Source organism: Physeter macrocephalus, chromosome 9 (assembly GCF_002837175.3).
Source record: "Physeter macrocephalus isolate SW-GA chromosome 9, ASM283717v5, whole genome shotgun sequence".
Taxonomy (NCBI): domain Eukaryota; kingdom Metazoa; phylum Chordata; class Mammalia; order Artiodactyla; family Physeteridae; genus Physeter; species Physeter macrocephalus.
The window spans coordinates 76,692,924-76,720,441 of NC_041222.1; the positions used below are offsets into that span (position 1 = coordinate 76,692,924).

Below are 27,518 nucleotides of genomic sequence, written 5' to 3' on the forward strand. Positions count from 1 at the left end.
ACAGGCTCCGGACGCGCAGGCTCAGCGGCCATGGCCCACGGGCCCAGCCGCTCCGCGGCATGTGGGATCCTCCCAGACCGGGGCACGAACCCGGTTCCCCTGCATCGGCAGGCGGACGCGCAACCACTGCGCCACCAGGGAAGCCCTACTTGTGGTTTTAATAGTGACTTCCATTGATAAACCAAATCCAGTAACCCACTGGGGTTTTAGTGCAATAATTCTCACCTGAGGAACTTTTAAGACTCCATCTGCCCTGGCTACCTCCCAGACCAATTAAATAAGGATTTCTGGGGTACAGAACCTTGGTGTCAATGTCTTTAAAACTCCCCAGGTGATCCCAGGGTGCAGGGAGTGTTGAGAACCGCACACAGGTGAAGATGGGCACAGAGGTGTCTCCACAGCTTAGTTCATTTGAGTTTCCCTTCCACTCAGGCAGCTTGGCTACAGTCCCCAGGGCCACTTCTGCCTGTATTATACTGTCATCTCCCTCAAATTCTAGCTTAGCTGAGCGAAGTTGACATTTTCTTATAGAACCTTACAAAATATGGAGGCAAAACCCATCAAGAACCTATCAATAAGGTTGCCAGATTTAGTAAGGAAACACAAGATGCCCAGTTAAATTTGAATTTCAAGTAAATGACAGATGACTTGTTAATTATAATTATGTCCCATGCAATATTTGGGAAATGCTTACACAAGATATTATTTCCTGATTGTCTGAAATGCAAATTTAGCTGGGCATCCTGTATTTATCCAACCTATAGAGGAAATGAAATCAAGTCAAAATGAAATTTTAAATGGCAAGCTTCTGACTTTCCAGTTGATAACAGAACTCCAGGCTAGCAGGCCCTATGGTGCCCTAGAGCTTGCCTCCAGGATAATTAGACTTGAGCCCCAAAGGGTTAGCACTTCTTCACTGAGTGCTAACTTCTGAGCCTCTGTTCACTGAGCATCTTTTCACAGGGTGGGAATGACTTTATATCCCACCTCATGAAGTTAACTCCGAATCACATCTTCCCTTGATTATCAAGGTCAGCCCTTAGCCTGGAGCTTCTAGGAACCCTCGGGTGGCCTATTCATTTTCCGTTTCTTATTTGAGGGAAGTGTTTCATGTGGAGCCAAGATAACACTTGACCTAATCATTCCTGACTCAGGTTACTGGGTCTGTCCACCTGTCAAGCCGTCTGGGACTCCAAAAGCCCACCGATTACAGGTAATAAGAAGGATAACTGTAACATTACGTACAAACCATTACTCACACTCAGCACCAGCTTCACGGGGGTCAGTCTGTGCCTTCACACAAGGCCCCCGGCAGAAGCACTGCATTCTGGTTTAATATTCTGCTGCCAACATTTTTGAAATTCTTAATAACTTATGAACAAGGGGTCCCCATTTCATTTACTATTGGTCACTGCAAATTATGTCACGGGTCCAGCTCATACTACAAAACATAGGCAAAATAGGCTAAGGTTAGTGGCCTTCTTGCGCAGGCATTAATTTATATTCCTTGTAGCAGATATGGACTTAGTCTTCTCTCTTGGGTGAGCACTGTTCCTTTGGCAGGGGAAACCTATAACAACTACTTACGCATTTCTTCCCACTGCTCCAGGCATGCCTGTGTTAAGAAAGACTTGCACAATTCAATCCCAGACATTTTATCTGGGAGCTTGAATTAACCTACATATCTTTTCAAGAGTAGATATCTTTCAGGATGGCATTTAGTAGCTGTCACCATTCATCAATCAGCGATTATTGAGTACCTTGCCCTGTGCAAGGCACCTTTCCTCGCTTGCCCCATCATCATTATCAATCATCACAGTACGCGTATTCAGTGTTCATCTGTGCATGACCTGGCACTGCCAGATGGAGTGTGCTAAGCTATTTTCTGTCAGTGAAACTATCCTGGCTTTGAAAGACAGCCATTGTTGCCTTTGGAACAGTGAGTTTCTCCACATCAAAAAAGAGTGTGTCTGTCAGGTGCCAGAACCATGGGATAACTTTTCTGGCGTTTGCCACCGTGAGATTCAGATAGAGATAACAATTAACCTACAAAAATCCAAAGATGATGCATTAGGTTGGCTACACATCAAAGCTGTCCTCCCCCCACATCCGTTGTGATCATCCTGTTGTAAAATCCTACAAAATCTTTCCTCTTTCCATCAGTGCTGAAGATAGCCGTGTGGGTAATGGCACATAAGGTTGACCTGGGGAAGCCGGCTGGTGGGAAGCGATTCTGAAATCATGTATGTGAAAGTACTTTGAAAAGTATAATGTGCGAAAGCAATGTAAGTCATTGTTCTTCCTATTCATGGCTTATAGAATCTGTTTGGGGCAGTTTCGGAATCTCCCCAGCAATGCTAGCAAATCCTAATCTAATATACAACTCAAAACAATTGACAAGGTGAAACAGCTCCAGAAACATAAGAGACCCTTGTGGTTGAAGTGTAAGACAAGACTTAATGTCTCGGGCTTCCCTGGTGGCGCAGTGGTTGAGAATCTGCCTGCCAATGCAGGGGGCACGGGTTCGAGCCTTGGTCTGGGAGGATCCCACGTGCGGCGGAGCAACTGGGCCCGTGAGCCACAATTGCTGAGCCTGCGCGTCTGGAGCCTGTGCTCCGCAACAAGAGACGCCGCGATGGTGAGAGGCCAACGCACCGCCATGAAGAGTGGCCCCCACTTGCCGCAACTAGAGAAAGCCCTCGCACAGAAACGAAGACCCAACACAGCCATAAATAAATAAAAAAAATTAAAAAAAAAAAGATTTAATGTCTCATGCCGTGTACCAAGGCAGAACGCTGGACCCCATCACATCTTGGGGCCATCCCTGAGCAGAAACCTCAGAGAAACAGAGCTCCTTACCATCTGAGCAAACACCACAGTTCTGCTCTTTGCCAAAACGTTTTGAGTTAGCCTTATGGTGGAAGTAAATTCATTAAAATGTGCCGACAGCTTTTGAGCATTTTATTAATAAAACAGCTACTTTGCAGATATGTAAGGCCAAACATGTTGATATGAGGCAGAAAAGCATCTCTAGGTATACAGAAATGCAAGTCAAGGGCAGCCCTTGCTATGGTCTGTCCTGCCCATTTTTCCCACAGTTGGTTAGAAAACGATGGCTCTGCTGATATTTTTATCCAAGGGAAGTAGCCCTTCAGGGAACTGAAATATCTTGGATCAAGGAACATGCTCTTGGATTGAATTGATTTGAGCAGAATGATTATCAAGAACCCACCAGGGACTTGGAAGCATGTGAATTACTGTGGGAAACAGTGTGATGGGCAAGACAAGTCAATGCCTTCAAGGGACTTGCGTTCTTTTTTTTTTTTTTTTTTTCTGAGAAAGCCATTAATTTATTTTTTAAATTTTTATTGAAATATAGTTGATTTACAGTGTTGTGTTAGTTTCCGGTGTACAGCAAAGTGATTCAGTTATACGCATATATATATAAATATGTATATTCTTTTTCAGATTCTTTTCCATTATAGGTTATTACAAGATATCGAGACTAGTTCCCTGTGCTATACAGTAGGCGCTTGTTGGTTATATATTTTATGTATAGTAGGGTGTATATGTTAATCCCAACAAACTCCTAATTTATCCCTCCCCCTACTTCCCAGGATTTGCATTATAATTGAGAGAAGAAATTGAACACACTGTTGGATTCTACTCGAATGTAATGTGATTCTTTTCTGGCATAATGTAATACTATCGCAGGTTGTACAGGACCACACTTTTTTACCCTTGGAAGGAGATGCTTTGGATTCGGGGATTTCTTAAATTTTAGAAACACAGTATGGTTCCTCCAGTGAATATCACTACCACGTCCAGTGCGACCTGGGGGAGCTCTTTGTAGTCACAATCTGTGATATTTCTTCAGTGAAACTGAGGACTAGTCACACCCACAGGAATAAGTCAAGTCTACAAATAGCCTCATAGCAGTTCAGGTCCGGTTTTAGCACCAAATGAGTTTAACTTTGGGTTTTGGGAACACTTCAGGTTTCAGAAGTGCAGATAATAAATTGGGAACTGTGGTAGAGTGTCCTATAGAATAATGTAATCTCAAATAATTTTGGAATATACAATGACAGAGGTTCCATGAGTGCAGTGTTATTTCCCCAATACCCTGAATAATGTCTGGCACTGAGTAAGCATTCAGTCAATATTTGTTAAGAACATAAAAGCAATAATAAGAAATGTTAACTGTTATTTCATTGAATGTCTATTCCATGTCAGACATAGAGAGCTTCACACCAATGCTGCTAGGTAGGTATTGTTCCTACTATTATCCTTACTTTAGAGATGAGGAAACTGTTTCTAGGAGAAGTCAAGTGACCCGCCGAAGGCAACCTGGGTGGCAGGTGATACAGCTGTGATCCCAACTAGGGGGTATGGCCATGGCAGCTGTGAGCACACATTGGTGTCGGGCTGTCTGGGGTCCAAGTCCTCATCCTACCACTCACTGTCTGTGTGAACTCAAACGAAAGGTTTGAAGTCTCTGTGCCTACATTTCCTCAATCGTAAAATGGGAATAACAATAATACCTACCTTATAGGGTCATTTAGAGATGTATGTAAAGTGCTCAGAAACTGCCTGGAACTAACAGATTCTCAATGAATGTTAGTGAAATCTGAGACATTGGAGGGAGATTTTGTCACCTGGCATTTTGTCCAATGGAATAAAGAGGGCTTTTAGCTATAAAAAGATAAAACTTCAGATAGCTTTTCATACAGGCTAATAATAAAAGAATAACCCCAATGCTACTATAATAAGCTAAGAATCCAGTGATTAAGTCACAAAAGAAAATCTGGTGATCCCCATTTGGTTTAGGTGTTGACAAAATTAAATAACTTGTAAAAATTTCTAGACTGAGAAGGAATACCCCCTTTGTGTGATAAAGGGGCTACATCTGATACGATTACCCTCAGACTGAATGGTGAAATTTCAGTAGCTTTTCCCATTAAAATCTGAAGCAACACAAGAATCTGTACATCATCTCTATGATTTTATCATGTTTGGGAAGTGCTAGCTAATGGAGTGAGACAGCAAATATAAGAGATTTCTTTAAGGAAAAGGGAAAGATACGATATTTATAGATATTGTGAGTGCTTAGAAAATGGTGGAATACCAATTTATAAACCTAGTACTGAATCTAAAGTTTCTATAATCTGGCAGGATACCAGACAGATTATTTAGTAGCTCATCCATAAATTAGCAATAATGTGAGACAATAGAATGGTAAAAAAAAATGTCCCTCAGAGTAGGAAAACAACAACAGCAATCACACCAGAAGATCCAGAACGAAACAGGGACAGAGATAGGGAGGAAGCTGTGTGTATAAAGTTGATACTCTCCATAGAATTTATAATAGAAAAGAAAAAGGAAAAGAAAAGAAAAACTCTAAATGTTCCATAATATGCGAATGATTAATTAAATGATGGTGAAATTCCAAAGATAGTAAGATAAATTATGTGCTCCCAATGTAAAGTCAAAAGTTTAGAATATTCAACTGTATTCTATATGGATCCTGATTTCAAACTTATTTTTAACACGGAAAAAATGAGATAAAAGCATCAGAACGTTAATCATTATGAGATGTGGGATTATAGGTGCTTTCTATTCCCTTTTTTATACTTTCTGCACTTTTCAACGTTTCTACAAAAGGCAAGCACATGTTTTATAATGCCATAAGTTATTCAAAAGCTTTTAAGGAAAAAATTAATCCCACAGGAGTGAGTTCACCTACCTAGTGTTACTTTTCTTCCCATAACATATACTATTTTGTGAAATTTTATTGCTGATATAGAATTTAAAGTAAAATAAATAATGGCGTATTTACTGAAAATAGCCAGATCTTGTGTTTAAAATATAGAACAATACTAGTTACCTTGTGCTTCATTGATTAAAAATAATTGAAATTCTGCACAGAAGCTTTAATGATTTGTTTTTCATAATGTCTTCCTACAAGACTTGGATTCAATTTCTGGAACAAAGAAAACAAGATGTACAAGATGGCCCTGGAAGGTGAAACATCTATTTCATTAACTCTTAGAAAAAATAAATTACCTCACTTCCTTTATTACTGTAGTAATTAACCCACATTTGTACTGATTCTGACGAATGCTATGTATTATTTATTACTCTCCATTTGTGGTTTGGTGGTCAACCTAATGGGTATTTTTTATTTTTGTGTGTGAAACATTGAGGTAGTTCTCATCTTCTCTTCTGACAACTTCTCACCAGAAGAGTCAAAATATACTTTTAAAAAACCTGAAACAATATAGATCACAGGTGAGCACAAATTTTAATTTAACTTCCTTTGGCCTCTATTTTATCTTATCCGCTTTAGTAAATATGTAATATGGACGGATTACATGAGACCCCCAGTTCTTTGCACAGAGGTTAGCACATAATAGTTGTTCACTATAGGTTTGTGGGTTGGATGGAAATGAGAATAAAACCTGGTACTTCAAACTACTGTCCCCACAATCTCCTTTCACTGGGACACGTCCCTCCCCCAGCAGGGTCTCGGCAGAGTTTGGCCCTCATCTGAAGGGCCAAAAAGAAAGATCCAGAGCAGAGGTGGTCTCCTTCATCTGGACAACACCAAACATTTTCGGAGTGCTTGCTCCATGCCTGGCTCTGTGCTGAACTTGGCCAAGCGTGAGCTTTTCTGATGTGGAGCTGATTTCGGAGCCCAGAGCCAGCACAGAACAGGCTGTTCCCTCTCCAGGCCAGGCCCCAGCGTGCCTGTGGCTTTTCTCAGCTTTGCTGCCCGGGAGTCCCGCCGCCACCTTCCCCCTAATCCCTACAAACCGGCAGTGTGTGAGGAGGCTGCCAGCACGTCAAGCGGGTCCGCAAAATGCAGACAAATTGCTGCTCTTTATTAGAGGTCCGGACGAAGGATTTGGGGAAGCTCTGAACTACAGGGTGTTGGGTTTCTCGGTTCCTTTTTCTCAAGCTCAACTTTCATAAATTCCGTGTTTTGAGTGCTGTGTTTTGCCACCAATGTCCCTCCTTCTCTCCCTCCCTTCTCCCCTCCCTTCCTGAAGACTTTAGAAATAAAATAAGATCTCTTTATTGATTATTCTCACTGATTAGGAAAAATACACAGCCTGTTTGGTCCTTTGTGCAAAACGTGCCATCTGTCCTGCTCTCCTGGGGACATTTCCCTGACCTTGTCATTACCAACCTCTCCGTAATCTCAAGAACCTCTCTCCCCGATCCCGTTTCCAGCTCACTCTCTGCCATGGGCCAACAGTCCTTCAACCTCCCCAGACCACAAACACTGACGCCCACTCTGTCTCTGTCTCCATCTCTCTCTTCCCTGATCTCCCTCCTATTCTACCTGGCCTCCCAAATCATCTTGCTCTTCAGAGCCCACCCTGGGCACACTCTTTCCCCACGACCTTGTATATGTCATTTCCTCTTTCTGGAGTGCTCTCCTTATCTCCTTCAGATCCTTGCTCAGATATCACCCCTGGGAGACCTTCCCTAACCATTTATCAAATTGCGGTACTTATTCCTGCTTGATGGTCGCTGTCCCTCTTCCTTCCCTTACTTGTCTCTGGAGCACTAATCACTAGCAGACATGCTACACATTCAGATATGTTGCATCTTATAGACAAAACATTAAAGCAACAGGCAGAATTATTAATCCTTTTCCCCCAAATTTGATGTCCCAGCCAATGTGGGTGACTTTGGAATCCCACCTCTCCTCCTGTTTCCATTTCCATCCACCCTTGCATGCCACTGCAGCTCTTAAGCACAGTAAGGGACTAAGTAATCTTAGTCTGGGTGTTGACATACTTGGGGATGGCGTTCTGTTCCATGTGAAGAGGTCCTGGGCTTCTTTGATCAACAGCAGTGGCCTCATAGCCCATCACCCTCCTGATTCAAGTCTTGCCCTCTTGTAAATCATTTTTCCCATGACTGCCAGGGTTATCTTCATAAACATATGTTTACATTATCTGAGGGTAAGAACTGTTTTTCAGGCACTGTGTGTGAATGCCATCCTCATCGTGGATGAATTAATAAAATCAGCTCTGAGCTCAAAGGAAGACCCTTGGCCAAAGTTGTCGATTTGCGTCTGGACTTTCCCTCCACTCCAGGACTGCTGGTATCTGACTGAGTTCCCGGGGCTGGGACTCCAACTTGTCCTCTCCTTGTCATCCACTCAGTGCTGCTTCACTTGTCACAATGTGTGTCAGGAAGTGACCTGCATGCCCGTGGGAACCTTCCCTCTCCCTGGGCCCCTGATTTCTGCAAAAGATTGGGGTTTTCCTCTGTATGAGAATTGGAACCTCACTTTGTCCACAGTCTGGCAGCACTGATGAGAATCCTCCATTCTTTAGGTTAAATTTGGGGAGAGCTAGACTTTGTTGAACATCTGGGAAAACAGCTGGACAGACAAGTTCTAGACCCACTACTAGAGCCAACTTAAAGGCCTTAGGAGACCTTAGACTGTGAACACCCAGTTTTCCAGAAGTTTACGAGAGACCATGAGTATGTGCGGAGAAGTATGAGAGAGGGTACGTACTTAGATGACTCCCCAAATTAGCACTGTGACCCAGCCTTTCTGACTAATTATTTTTTTTAATGTTTATTTATTTATTTATTTATTTTTGGCTGCGTTTGGTCTTCCTTGCTGTGCGCAGGCTTTCTCTAGTTGCGGCGAGAGGGGGATACTCTTCCTTACAGTGCGCGGGCTTCTCATCACGGTAGCTTCTCTTGTTGCACAGCATGGGCTTTAGGCGCACGGGCTTCAGTAGTTGTGGCTTGAGGGCTCTAGAGTGCAGGTTCAGTAGTTGTGGCACATGGGCTTAGTTGCTCCACGGCATGTGGGATCTTCCTGGACCAGGGCTCGAACCCATGTCCCCTGTATTGGCAGGAGGATTCTTAACCACTGTGCCACCAGGGAAGTCCCTGACTAATTCTTGACTATACATTTCCTCTGCTCCATTTCCCATCTGTATGATCCAAAGATTACTGAATTCCTCTGCATCTTAGGAATGGGGATAATAATACCTGCTTGATGGTGTAATGGTGAGGATCCAATAATAAGATGCCTAGTACATAGGAAGAACTCAGGAAATGCTAGTCCTTCCCATAATAATGCACACTTTTAGTTGATGGGTTCTCTGGGTCTACAATAGCTGAGCAGTTCTTATACCTGAAGGTGTTCAGAAAGGCTTGTAAAGCAGATAAACCTTGATTCTTGTAGCCCTCACCCCCCTCTCAGAGCCTCCTCTCCCAGTACAGGATTCTACCAGCCCCCAGGAAGTCTCCAAAGCTTCAGGATTTTCTTATTTATATTGAAGTATAGTTGATTTAAATATTGTGCTAGTTTCAGGTGTACAGCAAAGTGATTCAGTTATACATATATATATTTTTTCAGATTATTTTCCATTATAGGTTATTATAAGATATTGAATATTGTTCCCTGTGTTATACAGTAAATCCTTGTTGCTTCTCTATTTTATGTATAGTAGTTTGTATCTGTTAATCCCATGCTCCTAATTTATCCCTCTCCCCTTTCCCCTTTGGTAAACATAAGTTTGTTTTCTATGTCTGCAAGTCTGTTTCTGTTTTGTATATAGATTCATTTGTATTATTTTTTAGATTTCACATATAAGTGATATCATATAATATTTGTCTTTCTCTGTCTGACTTACTTCACTTAGTAGGATAATCTCTAGGTCTATCCATGTTACTGTAAATGGTATTATTTCATTCTTTTTTTATGGCTGAGTAATATTCCATTGTATATATACGTCTTCTTAAACCAGTCATCTGTTGATGGGCATTTGGGTTGTTTCCTTGTCTTGGCTATTGTACATAGTTGTTTTTCACTTTCCTTCACGTAAGGTGGCTGCCCACTGTCCTTCATTCCTCAGGGCTCTACTGACAGGTTGGCCAGCACCTCAGTCAAACAGTGCTTGGTCTTCATGGCTATGCTGGTTTGATGTGTTCTCATTGCCAGGGATGGTTGCATTTTCCAAGGTGGTTTTTGAAGGCTGAGAGCTAGAGCTCAAAGGCGTGGACCTCTACTGAGGGCCACATGCAGCCTGGCCCTGCCCTGAGTTGAACAACTCCAGGGGCACCAGTGAGGGGGTGTGCAATGCATCAGCCCTGTGTGTGCCTGTTGCAGGGCAGGGGGAGCTGTACGCCATGCACTGTGTATCAATAAAACCCTTGAAAAATTAGAGGCTTCTCAAAGGTGTATAATCTAGTCGAGGACTTGGTTAGATATGTGAAAAGATTGTTATAATGCATAGTTTTAATGAAGATCTGCAAAGGGTATCATGTGAGCAGAGAAGAGACACGTTTAGCCCAGTCTGAAGTGGTCAGGAAGGCATCCTGAAGGAGGTGAACCTCGAGTAGTAAAGGATGCATAGGAAAAAACTAGGGAAAGGACTGGAGTTAGCAAAGACATAGAGTCAAGACACAGACAAGACACAGCACAATTTAAGCACAGAGCTACCAATCACTACCTCAGTTGCTAGGCCTTAAGATGAGAGAAAGGGACTGGAAGAGAGAAGTCTGGAAAGGAACTTGAAGCCAAGACCCAGATTAGGACTTTGGGTTGTAAGGCAGTGACGTGGAGCCCTCAATTATGTGGACGAAAAGAAGAGGATCTGCACATTTTAGCAAGTTCTGTCCAGCTATAGCATGGAGGATGGACCTAAGGAGGGCAAAAGAAAGGCAGGAGGCTGCAGTAGGCCAAGGTAGCAGCTGTCATGAAAGCTGGAGAGGCCTGGACCAGAGCAGCAGCCATTGCCTTTTCAGCTAGCATTAGTCCGGCCATAGATGGTCCACTATTTGGAAGAAAAGCAATAGGCTCTATGTTTATAAGTGTAGCCTGTCATAGAATGTCAGAGAACTTTCATAAAGGAGGTAAAATGAAGAAGCAGACAATGGACTCCCTGATATTCTTCTCTTATTACATTTCCTGATGGTTCTGGGTAACATGTACATGTCCTGTCTTTGGTCTTTGCCTGTTTGCTAGAAACACCTGACATTTCTGAAGGGGAACTAAGACAAGCAGTTACTGTTAGAAGCTATAAAGTGTTACAGAATGCTGAGGGATGTGCTGTTATTTGTTTCTGCCCATGACAGAAAGGGAAACCTTCCTGAAAAAGGTTTTTACAATTTCCTGGGTTGAAAAAACCCAAGGAAGACTAGTAACCAACCACTAATGGGGGAAGGGATGTCTCATTCTATATAATTCTCAACCTAGCTGCTAGACTTTCTTCTTGCTAACTTCCATATTTGAGAATGCTTAATTGTGTAGAACCAAGCTTCCAAGCTCAAGGATTCAATGTTAATGGCAATTTAATCAGCTGGCTTAACAGTTAAGCCTGCCGTGGACACTTAAATCTTGGAAAGTACATTGTCTCATATTTTAATAATTTTAAAAACGATCTGAGAAATGGACCCTCACAGACAGACCTCTCATCTTCCTCTCCATCTGATCAATAGAATGCAGTTTTTCCAAGCAAAAGCTGTATTATAAATCATTTTAAAAGAAAAGAGTGTAAATTTAATTTTAAGCTCAACAGTTTTTTCTTTTATAAGCAGTTCACTCTTCATGCTTCTTTATTTTCCTCACCAGCATCTTTCACTTTAGTGCTTTAGAGAAGGAGTATTTTATTGCGCAAGTCTTCACCAACATGGAGGCCTACAAGCAGTTATAAAGAGTGGGTTTAGATCATATATATTAAAAATGATAAATCATTTTCCAGCCTTCCATAACATTTTATTTTCTCTGCATCTTTACCTCTTTCTGACTCATGTACCTGGGCTGATTAATGCCCCATCTCCCCTGTTACACTTTAATCCAGGGCCTGCGTTTTATTCACCTGCCAGTAGTGATCACCAATAAATTCATCATGCAGGCTGCTGCCAGCGTAAAAATACCCATCAAAAAGCAGGCAATTCTGAGTCTCCATTTATCTGGTACCCTCAAGACTCACATGGTTCCACAATTGGAGCTGCAATTGCTCATTTCTTCATAGGCATGGGCTGGGAAAATGAGAGAAGGCTAATTAATGCATTCAAGGGATCCCATTGAATCAGCAAGCCCCTTAAAGGCACAACAGACACAAATAGGCAGCTGCAGCTTGCTGGAATTCAAAACAACAACAAAAGAGCTAGTTAAATATTTGAATAGCTGAAGTATATGTCTATTCATTCCCATGGAAATTGCTAAAATAGGCTATCCCCCCATCTCCTGAGGAGTCAAAGTCATTGAAATCCCAAAGCTTTTCATCCTGTCAAATAAGCCTTTGAAGAGCAGGACATTTACATCTCCATAACAGGACAATTCAACATTAGTGGTAATAAAACTTGGGGGCGTGGAAGGACTCTAGAATATGGTACCCATTTACTCCAGCCTCTGGGGACACAGGAGTGACTTATTGACAATAAGACTACTCTTTTGCCCCATCCCTGTATTAGTTTGGCATCTTACAGTTGCAGATGTCTCGAACAATAAATATACCATCCAGGAGTAAATACCAAGCTCTGGATATGGCTTGATGCAAGGCCCAAACACTGTGGCTCTCTTCTCTTGGTTTGGCTTGACTTGGAGACAAACTTTTCTCTCATGGTTGCAGCAAAGATGAGTTCCATTCGGTCCTGATGCTAATCCTCCCAGATGTCCATCCAGCAGGAAAGAAAACATCACTTACGTCAACCTTTGTGCACACATCCCAGGCTTGGTTTTGATCAGACTAACTTTAGTCACATGCCGATTCTTAAGCCACGCTGTGGGCAGGGAATGGAATTATGCTGAATTTTTATGCCTAAGCCATTTGTTCCATCTTGAATCACATTGGCTGTCTGGGAGTAGGTGGATAACCAAATGAAAATAATGATCAGTGAGCAGGAGGAAGTGGATACAGGGTGGCAATCCAAACAGTGATGACAACAACAAATAAACAAAATTAACAAATAAACAAACTAGAATATTCTGCTCAGGACACCGTAACACAATATCACTGATTGGGTGGCTTAACAACAAATATTTACTTTCTCACAGTTCTGGAGCCTAGAAGTCTAAGATCAGGTGCAGCCAGTAAGGCTCCTGGTGAGGGCCTTCTTCCTGGCTTGCAGACAGCCACCTTCTCACTGTGTCCTCACATGGCCTTTTCTCTGTGGCTCGTGGAGAAAGGAAGAGAGGACACCAATCCTATGAGATTAAACCCCCACCCTTATGGCCTCATTTAACCTTAGTTACCTCCTTAAAGGCCCAAATACAGCTATATTGGGAACTAGGTCTTCAGCATATGAATTTTGGGGATATAAATTCAGTGTGGAACACAAGCAACAGTGATAACCCCCAGCCGTGCATCTCTAATTAATCCTGTTTTAGGTGGGCTTTTATCCACCAGGAGTCAATCGTTTTTATGATTTTATAGTCTGAGTGTAAATGTGCTTAGGTAGCTTCTAATGGATACTGTGAGGAACACCCAGCCATGCATTCAATCAGGTTGCATCTACTTAACGACCATGAATTAAGGGACCAAGGAGGTTCCTGGAGACTGACATTTAGTTCTGATTCTAGGACTATGAAAAAGTTTGAGAATCACCAGAAAAGAGACCTTGTGCCTTTTTGGAACTCATCTTTCAGAAGTGCCTTTAGTGAAAAGTTATGAGCTCCATAATAAAGGTGGAGACTTGAGACTACAGAATCAGACCCCCTGACATTTTGAATAATAGTGATGTGGTCCAGCTTAATCGCCCACATGTTCTATCAGATCTGGCTGCAAATGATCTTTGGATGTTAAAATTTCCTCTCAAATAATGAAGATTTCCATAGTTTGAAGACTCTGCTACATTAATTAAAGATAATTCCCTAAGACGAGCTCTGAAAATGTGATAAACAGGAACAGTATCTTTGCAAAGAAGGCATGGCTTTCTAAGGGAATTGCTTGCAAGGTTACAACTCTGATTTCTTAATGTGAGTTACAAAGAGCTTTTAAAAACTTCTTGTATTACTTTATCATGAATATTTATACATTATGTATTTATGCACACACCTGCATATGCTTTAGAGAGTACATGTGTGAGCATATATTCTCTTAACCGTACATGTCAGTCTTTTTATAACATAAAAGCCTGATATTTTTATAGGTAAGATTACCTTCTAGTAAGGTTCACTTGGAACTTCACTGTTGTATCAGTCAGAATAGGCTAGGTTACGTTGCAGAAACAAATAACCCTTAAGACAGAGAAGATTATTTCTCCTCATGCTCCATGTACAACACAGTTTGTCCAAACATGAGGCTTCATGGTTCACGATGATAGGATGAAGAGGAAGTGGAAAACCTACTACTAACTATTAAGTCTTCTGCCCAGGAGTAACACATGTCATTTCTGCTCCTTTTTCACTGGCAAATGCAAGCAATGTGGATGGTGATGGTAGTGGTGGACGGTGGTTTCCAATCCTCTGCTGGGCCAGGAAGGAGAGGGGGCAGTGTGGTGTTTAACACAATCGGGATGTCACACCAAATTGGGCTCGTGATCGAAGAATTCAAAGGTGAAAAGTTGGAATTTGTTCACCTATTCATTCAATACATCTTTACTGAGCACCTAAAATGCACCAGGCACTGTGCTCAATGCTAGAAGTACAATGGGGAGACAAGATAGAAATATTTTTGTTACTCGTAGAGAACTTCCAGTGGGGAGAGGTTACAAGTAAGTAGATAGTTAAAATTCAGAGTGAGATGAGCTATGGCAGGCAAAGAACAGTGTGCCTTGGAAATACAGAAAACAGTAGTCGGCATAATGAAGGCTCCTACTGTTGTCTATTTCTTGCTTTCCAACTCAGTTCCTACTATTTTTGTGGGCATCTCATGCCCTGTTATCAAATCATTCTACTTGGACCCAATCAGCAATTGAAGTATTTGCTAAGTAGCTACCACGTGTAAAGTATCCTGCTTGACACTGTTGTAACTGTTAGGAAGCTTATGGAAGAGGGTGAATAAGAAGATTTCTATTTAACTCAGAGTGCTTAAAACCTAATAGGAGCAATAAGACTGTATAAATATTAATACAGCAGAGAATGTGGTATTTATTGTGAGACGAACCATCTAAATGTCAATGGGGGTATTTCTGATTTGGGGAATGGAGAAATGCTCATAATGAAGTGAATTTTAAGGTGGATTTTGTTGAATAAAGGGATTTAATGATAAAAAATTGAGGTTGAAGGTTACATTTCAGTAGGAAAAATCAGCTGGTGCAAAGACACAACATTTGGAAGCTCTGCATTTGCAGGGACTGTGGTTACTTTATTCTTTATTACATCCCCAGCACTGTCTTGTGTCTTGTATCTATCAGGTGGTCAAAGAATAGTTTTTCAATGAATTAATGAAGAAATAGAAAAATAAGGCATGCTCATTTAAGGAATGCAAACTAACAGTTTAACTGAAAGCTGCGGTATTTTAAGGCAAGTCATAAGTGATAAAGCTGGGGCCGGGTCAAGGTTTTGAATGCCATTGAAAATTTTCCTTACCCTTATGTTTATATAATACCAGAGTTTATGGAGGTGTCACAGACACATCGGTCCATTGATCCTAAAACAGCCCCTTCAGGTGGGCAGGGTGGTAATTATTGCTCTGAGGAAGGACTCTTAGAGAGACCAAGTCACTGTGGGGTGTCTGTCAGGAAGTGGAGGATCCAAGACTCGAACCCAAGACTTGGAGTCCACATGCAATTCCCATCCCTTCATACTGCATTGCCTATCTGTTCTGGATCAGAACAGCACTTTTTGGTGTTTGGGAGCAGCAGAAATGACAATATCATAGATGTTTCTTGCAATATATGGGAAACTGAGGGAGAGGGACCAGTGATAAGAACATCGGAATAACATGAGAGAAGACTAAACTCCTGTAGTAGCAGTGAGCTTAGACAGGCTAGGATTTCTTTTTAACAGAGCTACAAGATTTGGGGATAAATTCCACCTCTGCTGGGCTATGGCTTAGGCCAGTGTTTCTTAGTGTCGGCACGATGAATGTTTTGGGACTTAAGTTCTTTGTTGTGTGGGGACTGGCCTGTGTATTGGTGGCTGTTTATCAGCATCCCTGGCCTCTACCCATCACATGCTAGGAGCACAGCCTCTGCCTCACCCCTCCCATGGTGACAACCCCAAATATCTCCAGACATTGCCAAACTTCCCCTGGGAGGCAAAAGTCATCCCTATTCAAGACCACTGACCTAGCCAGTCAATTTTGATTTGTTTCCAGAAAAGCAGTGGATCTTAAAGAGCACATTGGGCATTTAGTGGGAAAAGGAAAGAAATGCGGTTTCACCTTATGGATTTGGGTTTCCTCCACTGACAGTGTGTAAACCACCTCCAGTGATATTAAGTAGGAAGTGGATGGCCGATAGTTAATTCATATGACTGGTGCTGCATTTTCGACAATGAGTTTTCACTTTGTTCTGTTTATGGTCATTTTATTCAACTATTTGTATTCAGCACCCAGCTTTATAAGTGTATATAATCCTATTATGTTCTATTCCATTATGGGAGCTTCCTAATAGAAGAGCACAAAGTAATAAAATTAAATGAACATCTTAGCTATTGTGTCAGCCTCACACATTTCCTGACCTTGGCTGGATTTAAGAGTGTTGGCCGGGGGGTGGGAGGAAGGTTGACAATGGGTCACTGGAAAGAAAGACAAAGGTGCATGAAGCAGGTCACCACATTCCAAGACTGGAGAGAAGAATTTGGATACAACTGAAAATATTTTAAAGTGAGATGGCTAGAAATGTTGCCATCCTCCTACTCCTTCCAAAATTCCATAATAGAACCACAAAAAAAAATCCTACATGGTGCTTTGCATTAGCTGCAGCAAATGTTGGTTTAGAGGAACTTAAAAAAGAATTTGCATGTTATATATATATATATATATATATATATGCATAAATATGAATATAACTATGACTTTACAGCAGCAATTACAAAAGCATTTTCAAATGCATGTCATGTGGTGACAGTCCTTGTGCAAGGAAGAGCAGAGAGCACATTTTGACCTCACTCGGTGACTGGGCACAAGAGACAGGTCTGAGCAAGTCAGTTCAGGTCTCTGAGTCATTGTTTAGGTTTTCCATGGAAATGAAAGCTCAGGGGAATTTGACATAGTGTTTACCAGCCTCTCTGGGTTTGTTACTCTCTTTGAGGGCCACTAATATCACTTCTCAGATGATGAGTATCAGCCAATTTCCCTCCCAAAAGACTTGCTCTGAGTGCTTACCAGTGTTGCTTTGCAGAGAGATGGGGGCTTGGGGATGAGTCTCAGGCAGTCATTCCCTCAATGTGAAGACAGTATTAGGGAAATTTTGTGTGTGTACAACCAGACATCACCTGTCTTCCCTGCAGGGAGCTTGTGACAGCTGAAAAAAATTGTTTATAGAGTGTTTTGAGCTCTCACTGGGGTGGTGCCACAGAGGCAAAGCTTTGATATGCCTCTTTCATCTCTTTCAACTATTATTAGTAAACAGAGGCTGCCTCTGCCTTTCTCAAAGTCCCAAGTTTAAAACTAACCATTAGGAGTCCCAGGTTCCATTTTTTACCCACTCAGAGAAGATCGTGTGACCTCCTTTGTTAAAGAAAAAGCCTTCAGAATTTACAATAGATTAAAAAAAAATCCAACACTCTGTACTGTTTAACTGTGAATGACTAAGATGTAGACCAAATGAATTTTCTTTGAAATATTCCACACGTTCAAATGAAAGAGGCAAGTAGTTGGCAACATTTTGTCCTCAAAATTAAATGTTTGAAATATGGGAAGGGGACAGTTTTCCACGTTCCGAGCAAGTCTATTTCATCTACTCCCACTTGAGGCTTCTGAACTTTGTCTGTAGGATTTAAAAATCATTTGAGTCTGATTTTATTTTTTTAATGCTGCAATAGAAGCTGACCAATTTTCCCTAATTAAAGTAACATCTAATCTCTAGTAAGTGTCCTAGCATCTAGCAAGTAATCAATAAGTACTGTTTTTCAAAAATTGCTTTTGCAGAGCACAGGCCCTTCTTGCAAGATGAGGAAATAGTGACCCCAAAGCATCTGAGTAGGAGGAAATCTAGGCCAGTTGACTGAGTGCTTTTCTTTAAATTGCACATGATCTCACATTCCCAAAATACCCATGCTCAGGAAAGCTATAGAAGAAGGCCATGTGGCAATTTATTCCCAGTCATATGTGCCTGATGGTTAGTGCTATAGACTGCTAGGGCTCAAACGGGTCTTCGATGCCACTTCTCAACCTCTGTCTTCATGGAGTAGGAAGCAGAGCCTATGAGGGAGGGAAATGACTCACCCAAGGTCATGCAGTTCATTTCTTACAGCATCTAGAGAGACCCCGCTCCTGACATCTGATCCAGCATCTTTATTCCACACTCCTGCCTAGAATGCTGGGTTCTGGGTATTGTTCACTTTTAAATACTGTCTACCATGAGATTCCATGGAAGGGCCATAAATGATTCAAGAGGGCAGCAAATATGCTTGCAAAATATTGTGGTTTTTACGTCGAGTGTGTAATTTGCATGTTGGTATTTTCATTACACTTGCTGTACTTCATATTGTTATGCTTTTAAAAATGGTTGTTCTCATGCATTCATTCAACAAGTATTTATCGAGGGTCTGTACTAGGCACTGAAGGTGGCGGTGAACTACATAGACAAGATCCCTGTAGCAAATCCTGTTGGTGCCCCACCAGGTCCTCCCAAGTCCCATCATCCCCATGCCGGCCTCCGTGCTGACCCCCAGTGTCCTGCTGCAAACACCCGGGAATCTACCCCAGTGCTCTTTCTTAGCAGAATGACAGGTGGTAGTTGGAAGGTAAATGACCCAACTTCCTCATGTTTTGCATGGGAAAACTCTGAGATGCATTCTACACCCTGTCCCCAAGCACCCCAGGGATTTGAACTCTAGTTGTCCACAGTGTAACCCGCTGGATAACGCATCCACTGCAGGCTTCCCTCACTCCCTGTGTCACCGGCTCACTCCCCCTCTAGTTTTCCTGGATCCCTTCCTACTAAACTGCCTTCACTTGAATCCTTGTGTCAGAGTCTGTTTCCAGTGGGGGTGCGGGGGCTGAGCCTCTTCTAAGACAGACACTGACTGGAGCTCAAGTTCTAGTAAAGGATACAGACAAGAAATAATACCTGAAGTGAGTCAGGTCCTTCCTTTGTACATACTGAGAAGGAGGAGATGATAGTTAGTGAGAGGGGCTGAGAGAGGCTCGGGTTAGTGGTGAGGTCGGGGCTCCTCTGGGGTGTGATAGCTGCCCTGAAACCCGAAGGATGAGAGGTGGTGGTTAGGCCTGAGAAGAGCCCGAACAGAGGATTCTGGAAGGAGGCAAGGAAACGTTCAGTGTGAGCAGGAACAGGAAAGAGACTGTTGTGGTCGTTTCACAGGAGATGGGGGTGGGGGGGCGGGGTAGGCTGGGGGAGGCCACGTCGTACGGGACTCTAGTCGTCATCAGGAGTTTATACTAGATGCAGGGAGAAACCTTTAAATGATGTTAAGCAGGGGAATGCAATCATCTGACTGAACCTGAAAAGAATTACCCCAGCAGCTCTGCAGAGAAGAGATTCCGGGGAGGCAAGAACAGAGCAGGAGATGAACGAGAAGGTTGTTATAGAAGTTTAGGTGAGAGATGATAGATGGTTATCAGCACCCAGGTTCAAGTGTTGATAGGGAATATAATCAAATAGAATTGAAATGCAGAGTACCTATGCATTGATATCTTTGTCTCTGAAACCATTTGTGTGTATTTCAGGGGTTCTTAGCATTTTGCAATGAAGTAGCTTTGGAAAATCTAATGAAATCTGTGGATTTTCACACTGTGGGTTTAAAAATGCAGATATACATGGACCACAATTAGGAACTTGTGATGGGGGACTTAGAGGTTATGGAGTCAGTTAATTTCTATGTGTACATGTGTGTATATCTTTCCCTTTGTATCCGTTAGGATAGGCTCTCTACCATAGTAAAAAAGTCCTGAAGTGGAAAATGGTTCAAACACAAGAGTTTATTTCTTGCATATGGATGAAAGTTGGAGGATAGATAGCTCAGCTTCATTGGACCTCAGGTAGAAGAACTCGGTTTCTACACTGTCTGCATTCACCAGACAATACTGGGAGAATGAGCAGAGAATTTCTTTGCTATCTTCAAGTCATAACTTCCAAGTTTACCATAATCATTGTCTTCAGTCTTCCTTCTGGACAAGTAGAAGGGGAAAGAGCGTGGGGTAGCATACATTTATAAGTCATCCAGCCCAGAAGTGGTACTCAGTGCTCTGCACACCTTCCATTGGCTGGAATTTAATAGTATGGCCACGACTAACTGCAGGAAGGGCTGGAAAATGTAGTCTAGCTGTGGGCCCAGGGAAAAAGAGGGAAATACAGACTTCAGAGAGCAGCTAGCAGTTTCAGCCACAAAACACATATTTCTCTTTAAATTTGTCACATTGGAGGTCTTCAGTGTTCCTTTTCTTAAGAACAGTGGACATAACTCACATTGGAAGTTTGAGGGAAGGGAAAGGATGGAGCCAATGAAGGCTGGTCAGGAGAAATCCAGGACCCTTTTGAACGGTGATTTCGGGAACTAGTTTAACTCAAAGTGAGCCCTCTTCCTGGTCTGTGGAGATGGGACTTAAATATAAAGGTTGTGTCCTTAAAATTGAAGTGGAAACTTGGCCCCAACTACACTATTCTGTGCCCTGAGGAACTGGAATTAATTTGAAGCAAACTATTACTCACTCTGATTATGTGTCAGTTGGAAAGAGAGATGATTCTGTTCTCCACAAAGCGGTCCTTTGCATTCATTTCCTTTCCACTGCAATGACCAGTCATCCTACTTCTTTGTGTGAGGTAACAGGCAGTCGGCTGCTCACCCAAGCACTTATGGAGTCTACTCTGGGCTCAACACTTTTCCTGCAGCAAGGAGCCCACAGCTCCTCTCTTATGTGTCCTTCGGGGAGTGTGCCACACCCTCTCCCCGAAGGAGAGGAAGAAGAAGTTGGAGGTGAAGTGCATTTCTATCAGTGAATCATATTCTCGCATTAGCTTCCATCATTAGAGATGCTTTTCTTGGGGGCAGAGGGTGATGAGTTTTGCCTTAAAATATAAAGAAATTTCATTAATAAAAAATATATATATATATAAAGAAACTTCAATTGAGAACACAGCAAATTTTAATTCCTCCAGAGTTAGAAGAGCTGCTTTTCCTTCTAATATACAAAAACATTTTTTTTCTGAAACTTACAAAAAAAAATCCAGAAACGGCATTCTCTTGAGATCAGAGCCCTTCTAAAAATCACATTTAGTGTTTGTACCATTCAGCACCACAGGGAAGATTAAATTTCTTCCACGTTGCCTGTTTCTCGCTCTTTCCTCTGATTCTCTCCTTTGCATCATAAATATTCCTTTTCAACCCCCTAAATTTTAGTGATTTCCTCTGAGAGACATTTGAAAAGGAATCTTTATTGCTATTTATTTTATTTAGAGTCCCATTTTAGAGCTGTTAATGTGTTAATATGCTATTTTCTTTTCTACATTCCTCTTCTCTGGATGGGGAAGATTGAACTTTCTTCAAGAAGAGATGGATTTAATTGGTTAATTTCATAATTTCGACTCTTTGTTGGTCTACATTCCAAAAGAAGGAGTTCCTTTAAGCTCGCTGCAACTACATTTGCTTTTGAAGGAGCCCTTTATGTTGCAGTGAATAAAGTGTCTCTTATTAAGTAGAAAATAAATGAATCTTTGGCAGGACTCTTCTCCCAATGGGTGAAACATCACAGGAAATTGAGAAATTGTTTCTCTTTGGCCTTATGGGAAATTTTTGTGGGTGAAATTTAGTACCACGGTTTTAAGACTGCTGCTTAAATTCATCAAGAAAAAGTCGAACAAGGGACAGTTTTTGGAAGGGAGACGTATCAATGTGATGATGCTCTGCCTAATCTGTTAAATTTTCCAAGAACTCTGGCGTATGGTCAAGAAGATTATAGTCTCTCTTACATAATAATTGTGTTACGGTTAAAAAGAACTTAGAAGTGTTTTAGCAATTTAGGAATAAGTTTGTCAAAAGTTAGCCTCATTGGATATCCTTTTATTTGTACCTACAAAAAAGGGTGTTTTTTTACATGTCCAAGAAGAAATGTGTCCCAGCTGCAGCATCCAGCTTCTGTTCTCAGTTGGACTCTGGGCTCCTCTTAAACTTGAGCAGATCCACTTGGGACACTAGACCTGGGTTCTGAGCTCCAGACCTGAGCCCCAGACACTGGATGTCTCCCTCTGAGGCTTTCTGCACAGTCACCTTATTTGGGAATTATGGCCCACACCCATGCTGTGAGTTGAACCCCTTGCCTATTTTCCTGCCAGGTTCCTTGCAGACATTGGGTAGCATCACCATGTGTCTTGTAGTCTAAACCCAAGAATGTCCCTGTTCATTTCCGATACTCCCCTCAACTTGCAATCGATCGCCAAGTCCTCTTGATTCTCCTAAAGAGGCCGGACAGCCCTCCCCTCCTCGTCCCTGCCCCACCTCCCCACTACCTGGCTCAGGTCACAATTCTCTCAGGCCCTGATTTCTCCAGCAGCCTCTTCGACCAGTCTCTTGCCCTCAGTCTTTCCGTTACATCATCCTGTTTCCATCCTGCAACCACTTTCTAAAATTAACTGTGATTATGTTCCTTCCTGGCCTGAAGTTGGTTGGTTGGTTTCCTTCTAGGGCCTACCTGCAATTTTCACCATAGATTCCAAACTGTTAACCTGGCCCTTGCTTATGTGTTTCAGCTTCTTTCTGCTTTCCAGCTTCATTAGCTCCTTGACAAATGAATGCTTCCCTCTCTAACCAGAACTGGACTATTTACAGTGAGAATGTCCTCCTCTGCTTTTTCCCATTCTTGGCAAATTTTAATCTATTGTCCAGAAGCCAGAGAACTCTCCCCCCTTACCCGCTCCCCCGCCAACCCGCTTCCCAGATTCAGCTAGATACTCCTTGTTTGAGTTCCCATACACCCCGGCTGTACTTCCACGAGAGTTGACCCTGATTGTAAACTCCTTGAGGGCAGGCCATAGAGCTCTTTGTATTTGAATCTTCTGCTATGCCTGCTGAATAAATAAATGAGGAATAAATGACTACGTCTAGTGCTTTTCTATATATCAGATTGAATCCTAATTGTAGCGTTGTAAACTTTGGCTAATTTTGGCTAAGTATTTTGGAGGATTGGAAAGGCAACTAAGAAAGAATGGAAAAACTGGATTTGACATCAAAAGGCTGTGGCCTTTGCTAAGTCTGTCGGCCTCTCTGAGTCTCAATCCCTTGTTAAGGAACTGGGATATATTACAGGGTTTGGCTGAGGACTAAGGGAGAAGTGTCTGAGGTGGGGGAGGCATTTTGTGAATTATGATGACTGCACAAGTGTTACCTGCTTTATTCTTATGCTTTTCATACCTGTAGTTCTCCCTACTGCACCTGTGTCAAACACCAGCCTAGGACATGTGGGGGGTGTGTGGTGTCATGCGGCACAGATGGGAGGGAAATATTTACCAGGTCTCTGTTCAGTTAGGTGGAGACCTACTAATGGCAGGATGGACGTCGGAAATGGTTCACCCTTAGCTTTCCCATTGGAAATACACTCCACCCTCTTATACGCTATTGGTGAAAGTAAGACCTCATGTAGTGGGAAAACAATTAGATAACGTGCATTGAGAACCTTAACAATATTTCCCCCTTTTGACACAGTAATTCCATTTCTGGGATTTATCTTGAAGGAATGATTTCTGAAAATGGGGATGGGAGCACCTAAGACATGCAAAGATGTTCATTGCAGTTGTGGTTATGAGAGTAGATGATGAACAATAATCTGAATCAGGTAACCAGTAAGGAGTGCTATGGCCTTGCCCTTCAGTGGGCTCTCTGTGAGACAGAAACATGATTTTGAAAAAATACTCAAGTGAAAAAAGAAGTCCAAATATTCAATCCACGATTTAATTAAAACTATGTAAATCAAACAACTATAGAAAAACAAAAAGTGACCAGTAGGAAAATACACTCCATTTTGAAAGAGATAAGTCGTAACTAAGAAATCCACAGGCACAGCCTGGCCTCGCTACACTGAGGACCCAGTGAATGAGGTCACTTTCTTCTGTGCAAACGAATCTTTCTTTGGCATTGGATAGAGGCCAGACCTTCCTCCTGCCTTTTAAAATCTGGAGGAAAGCATTCAGAGGAATACCAATCAGAAGTAAAAATTGGCTTAGAGCTGAAGTTGTAGAATACTAAGAAAGGAAAGGCTAAATGTACTTGAAAAAGATAGTAATCATGATAACTTTGTAAGGCATTTTTGAGTGTGCAAAGTGTTTTTGTATGTATTTTTCATTTCGATGGGTTCTTCTCTTATGTAGCTTTTTATCCTGCCTGTAAAAATCACTACAGATGTAAGGAGCTGAGAAACACAGTTACTACTTATTTGGGCTCCATTCCCTTTATTGGCCTCTTATCCAGGGATTTCCCCGCTGTGCAGAGTTTACTTTGAACCCAGCGGAAATTACCTAGAAGGGAACAGTTGGGCTCAGGAAATAAATAGGCATTTCATTGTGGCATTATTCACTGGAGGACCTCCAAACATTTGGCACACTTTTTCCCACACGTGCCTCATGGAACCTTGTGTTATAAAGAGGCGCAGAGCTGCTGGGAGCTGCCCACCGTCACACAGCAAGTCAGTTGTAGAATTGTGATCCCCTTTTTTCCTCTTGAATTCCCATCTAGCCCAAGTGTCAGTTCTCCCACAGGATTTCATGTTCCTTTTTTGTACTGTCTGTCTTAGCTCCAGAAAAGATCTGTTTTCTTTGATTATTTTCCCATATGTCTGTGGTTGAGAGCCATGGTGCATTTGTTGAATGCACTGTGTTGTTTTCATCCCTGCAGTTCCCTGTTTGATGATTTGATACTTAGGGAGAAGAGAGACAGTGAGAAGGAAAATCTGCTCAGTGCCTTTAACCCTAGGTTTGAGCCATTTTTCTCGAAGACAAGCTCTTGCTGTCTCTTATCTTATTCCAACCTCCATGTTCTCAGGATGAGAAATAAATCTTTACTCAAAAATCCAAGGGTTAGTTTCCAGGTGTTTGAGGGGAAGCTTCGGTCCCCAGTGGAGCTTTTTGGGGGAGTTTGTTATTTCACTAGGGACAGTGCTGAATGCTTCTGGTTTACGCTTCTGTTTCGAAGTTTATTTTATGTTTTGTTGTGGTTTTCAGATTTCTCATGGTTTGGATTTGGGAAAGTAAAATCAAGACAAGGTGTTGGTAAGTAGTTCCTCCTTCTTTGGATAAGTAATGAGTTTGTGTTGTTTAATTAGGATGAAACTGCTTTGACTCTGTTTATACTTGTTGGTCCTTGATTCTTTTTCTGTGTTCCCGGTTTCTGATTTGCTGAAGAAAGAGGCCTAGAATTTTCCAGAAAAGGAATATTGATTTCAGTAAATGGTTTTGTATTTTTGACATCACCTTGTTTTTATCCTATGGGGGAGTGTTAACTGTCATCCAGATCTAGCTTGTTGCTGCATTTTTAAGAAGGTTAAGGAAATAAAATGCAACTACACTCAAACTCCATGTACAGCAAACATTTGGCTGAATAGTCAAGTCTGGGCAAGTTCGGATCTTAACTTTCTTCCATTGGCCAACATGTAATAAATTTCTGAATTGGGAAATCAGCTGTTCATTTATGACCACTTCTCTTTCAAAGCAAGACTCTAACGTCCAGACGCTATGATTTGTGCTTGATTGCATTCTGTTCCTTGCATTCAGACTATGTGTTGGCAATTGAAAAGCAGAGTTTGTAGCTATGAAATGAGTGCAGATAATGTAACTCATCACTAGGACTGGAATCAGGTGTGATCTCCCGGGACCTCCAATTTGTTCAGTATTTTCTATGGGTACAGAGACAATGAACAGGAATTGCTTAGGAGGCATGAAAACACAAACTGTCTTTACCTCTTGCCTGTGTATTTCCAAGATCTGGCCCCATCTTTAGCATCTGTTGGTTAGTATTTATTTTGGTAGCGAGGTTGGCTATAGGGAAAATTGTAAAATAGGGGAAGTGTACCAGGGTCATGGAGCCTTCCAGTTCTGAGCCATCCGCCCCAAACGTGTTCATCCCATCCATACAAGGAAGCCTGTTTCCTTTCTCTTTTTGAGCCCGATAACAGACCTTTCCTATTGGACAGCCTTTCTCAGTGTCAGTCCAGTGATCCAAAATTACTGAACCCAGAGGTGGCAGACACTGAGCCAGAGAGGGCCTGAAGGGGGAAAGTCACCCTGACCCTTAGCTGGCCTCAGGAATTCCAAGACTAAAGCTCTTAACCAGCAAAGAGAAAGTGGAGTGTGGCAAAATTGGAACATTAAGCTCCACCAGCTCAGGACTTGTCTGTGACTCCCCAGGGGCAAATTTCAGATCCAGCTGATCATAGGCACTTTGCCAAGGTAGCAGACAGATTGTCCATACAGTCTTGAAGGCACCCTGTTCCAAGGCTCTGTGCTCACTCTGTGTGTGGCGGTGAAGAGGGGAGTTGAGTGACAAACTCTCTCACAACAGCGCCGTGAGATGGGGTGTTCCTTCCACTAAACAGCAAATCGGTGCAACCATGTAAATGTTTTGCTTTGTTTTTGTTTTAAATTTTTTTGAAGTAATCTTTATTTTTTTAAAACAGAAAAGAATAAAGAATAAAACAAACAAACAAAAACTCCATTTATCCCTGTACCCAGAGAGTGTTTGTTAACATAGAGAAAAATTATACATCCATAAGATTTTTCAAAAATTAACAGTACAGAAATGTAAATATTAAACAGTGTCTCTCTTACCCACCTCCATGGTTTCCCCCCACAATCTCTCTCCCAAGAGATGTACCTATCACATATTTCTTATGTCCTTACAAAGAAAATAAATTTTATGGCATATATAGATCCTTTGACAATGTATACACCATACTCTTACTCTTTATCTCCCCTTTAAAAATAAAATTAATAGTTAACTATACTTATTGGCATTTTACATGGTGCAACCATGTATGTGTTTTCCAGGCCAGTTTGCTCTGCAGAGAGGCACTTGTTCCTGGAAAGCTCCAAAAACTGGGCTTCACCCTTTTAGGCTACAGCAGAGGGAATTCTTCTCCAGAATTGTTCTTTCAGCTACAGTTCATCAGAAGTGCCGCTGCTTTAAAATGTAGGTTTTATGATTTTTCAGCTGTGGGGAGGCCACAGGTGTGGAGACGACTACCACTGAAAATATCGTTTTGTTACTCACAGATCCCAAGAGAAGAGGGCAGGCCATGCCACAGTGGGGACCATGGTGCTGAAGGGGGCACAGGGTCCATCAGGAGACAGAGGGAGAGTAAGGGGAGAACATAGACAAGAGCCTCTATTGTGGTTTCTGAAGAAAGGAATGGGCGAGGCAGGGTAAGCAGGTTCAGGACTGCCTGGGTTGAGTAAGGTCAGTGGGCTCTGGGATGTAGGGACAG

General features: G+C 42.0%; 1 protein-coding gene across 1 annotated transcript in view; it reads left to right on the forward strand.

The window, feature by feature from the left end:
* The window catches only part of NTRK2 (neurotrophic receptor tyrosine kinase 2), a 363,441-nt gene that overhangs the window by 168,371 nt on the left and 167,552 nt on the right, over positions 1 to 27,518 (forward strand). Inside the window, exon 12 of the mRNA XM_028494096.2 lies at positions 25,261 to 25,308. Coding sequence (XP_028349897.1) covers positions 25,261 to 25,308 — 48 coding nt within the window. The remainder of the gene's footprint in view (positions 1 to 25,260; positions 25,309 to 27,518) is intronic.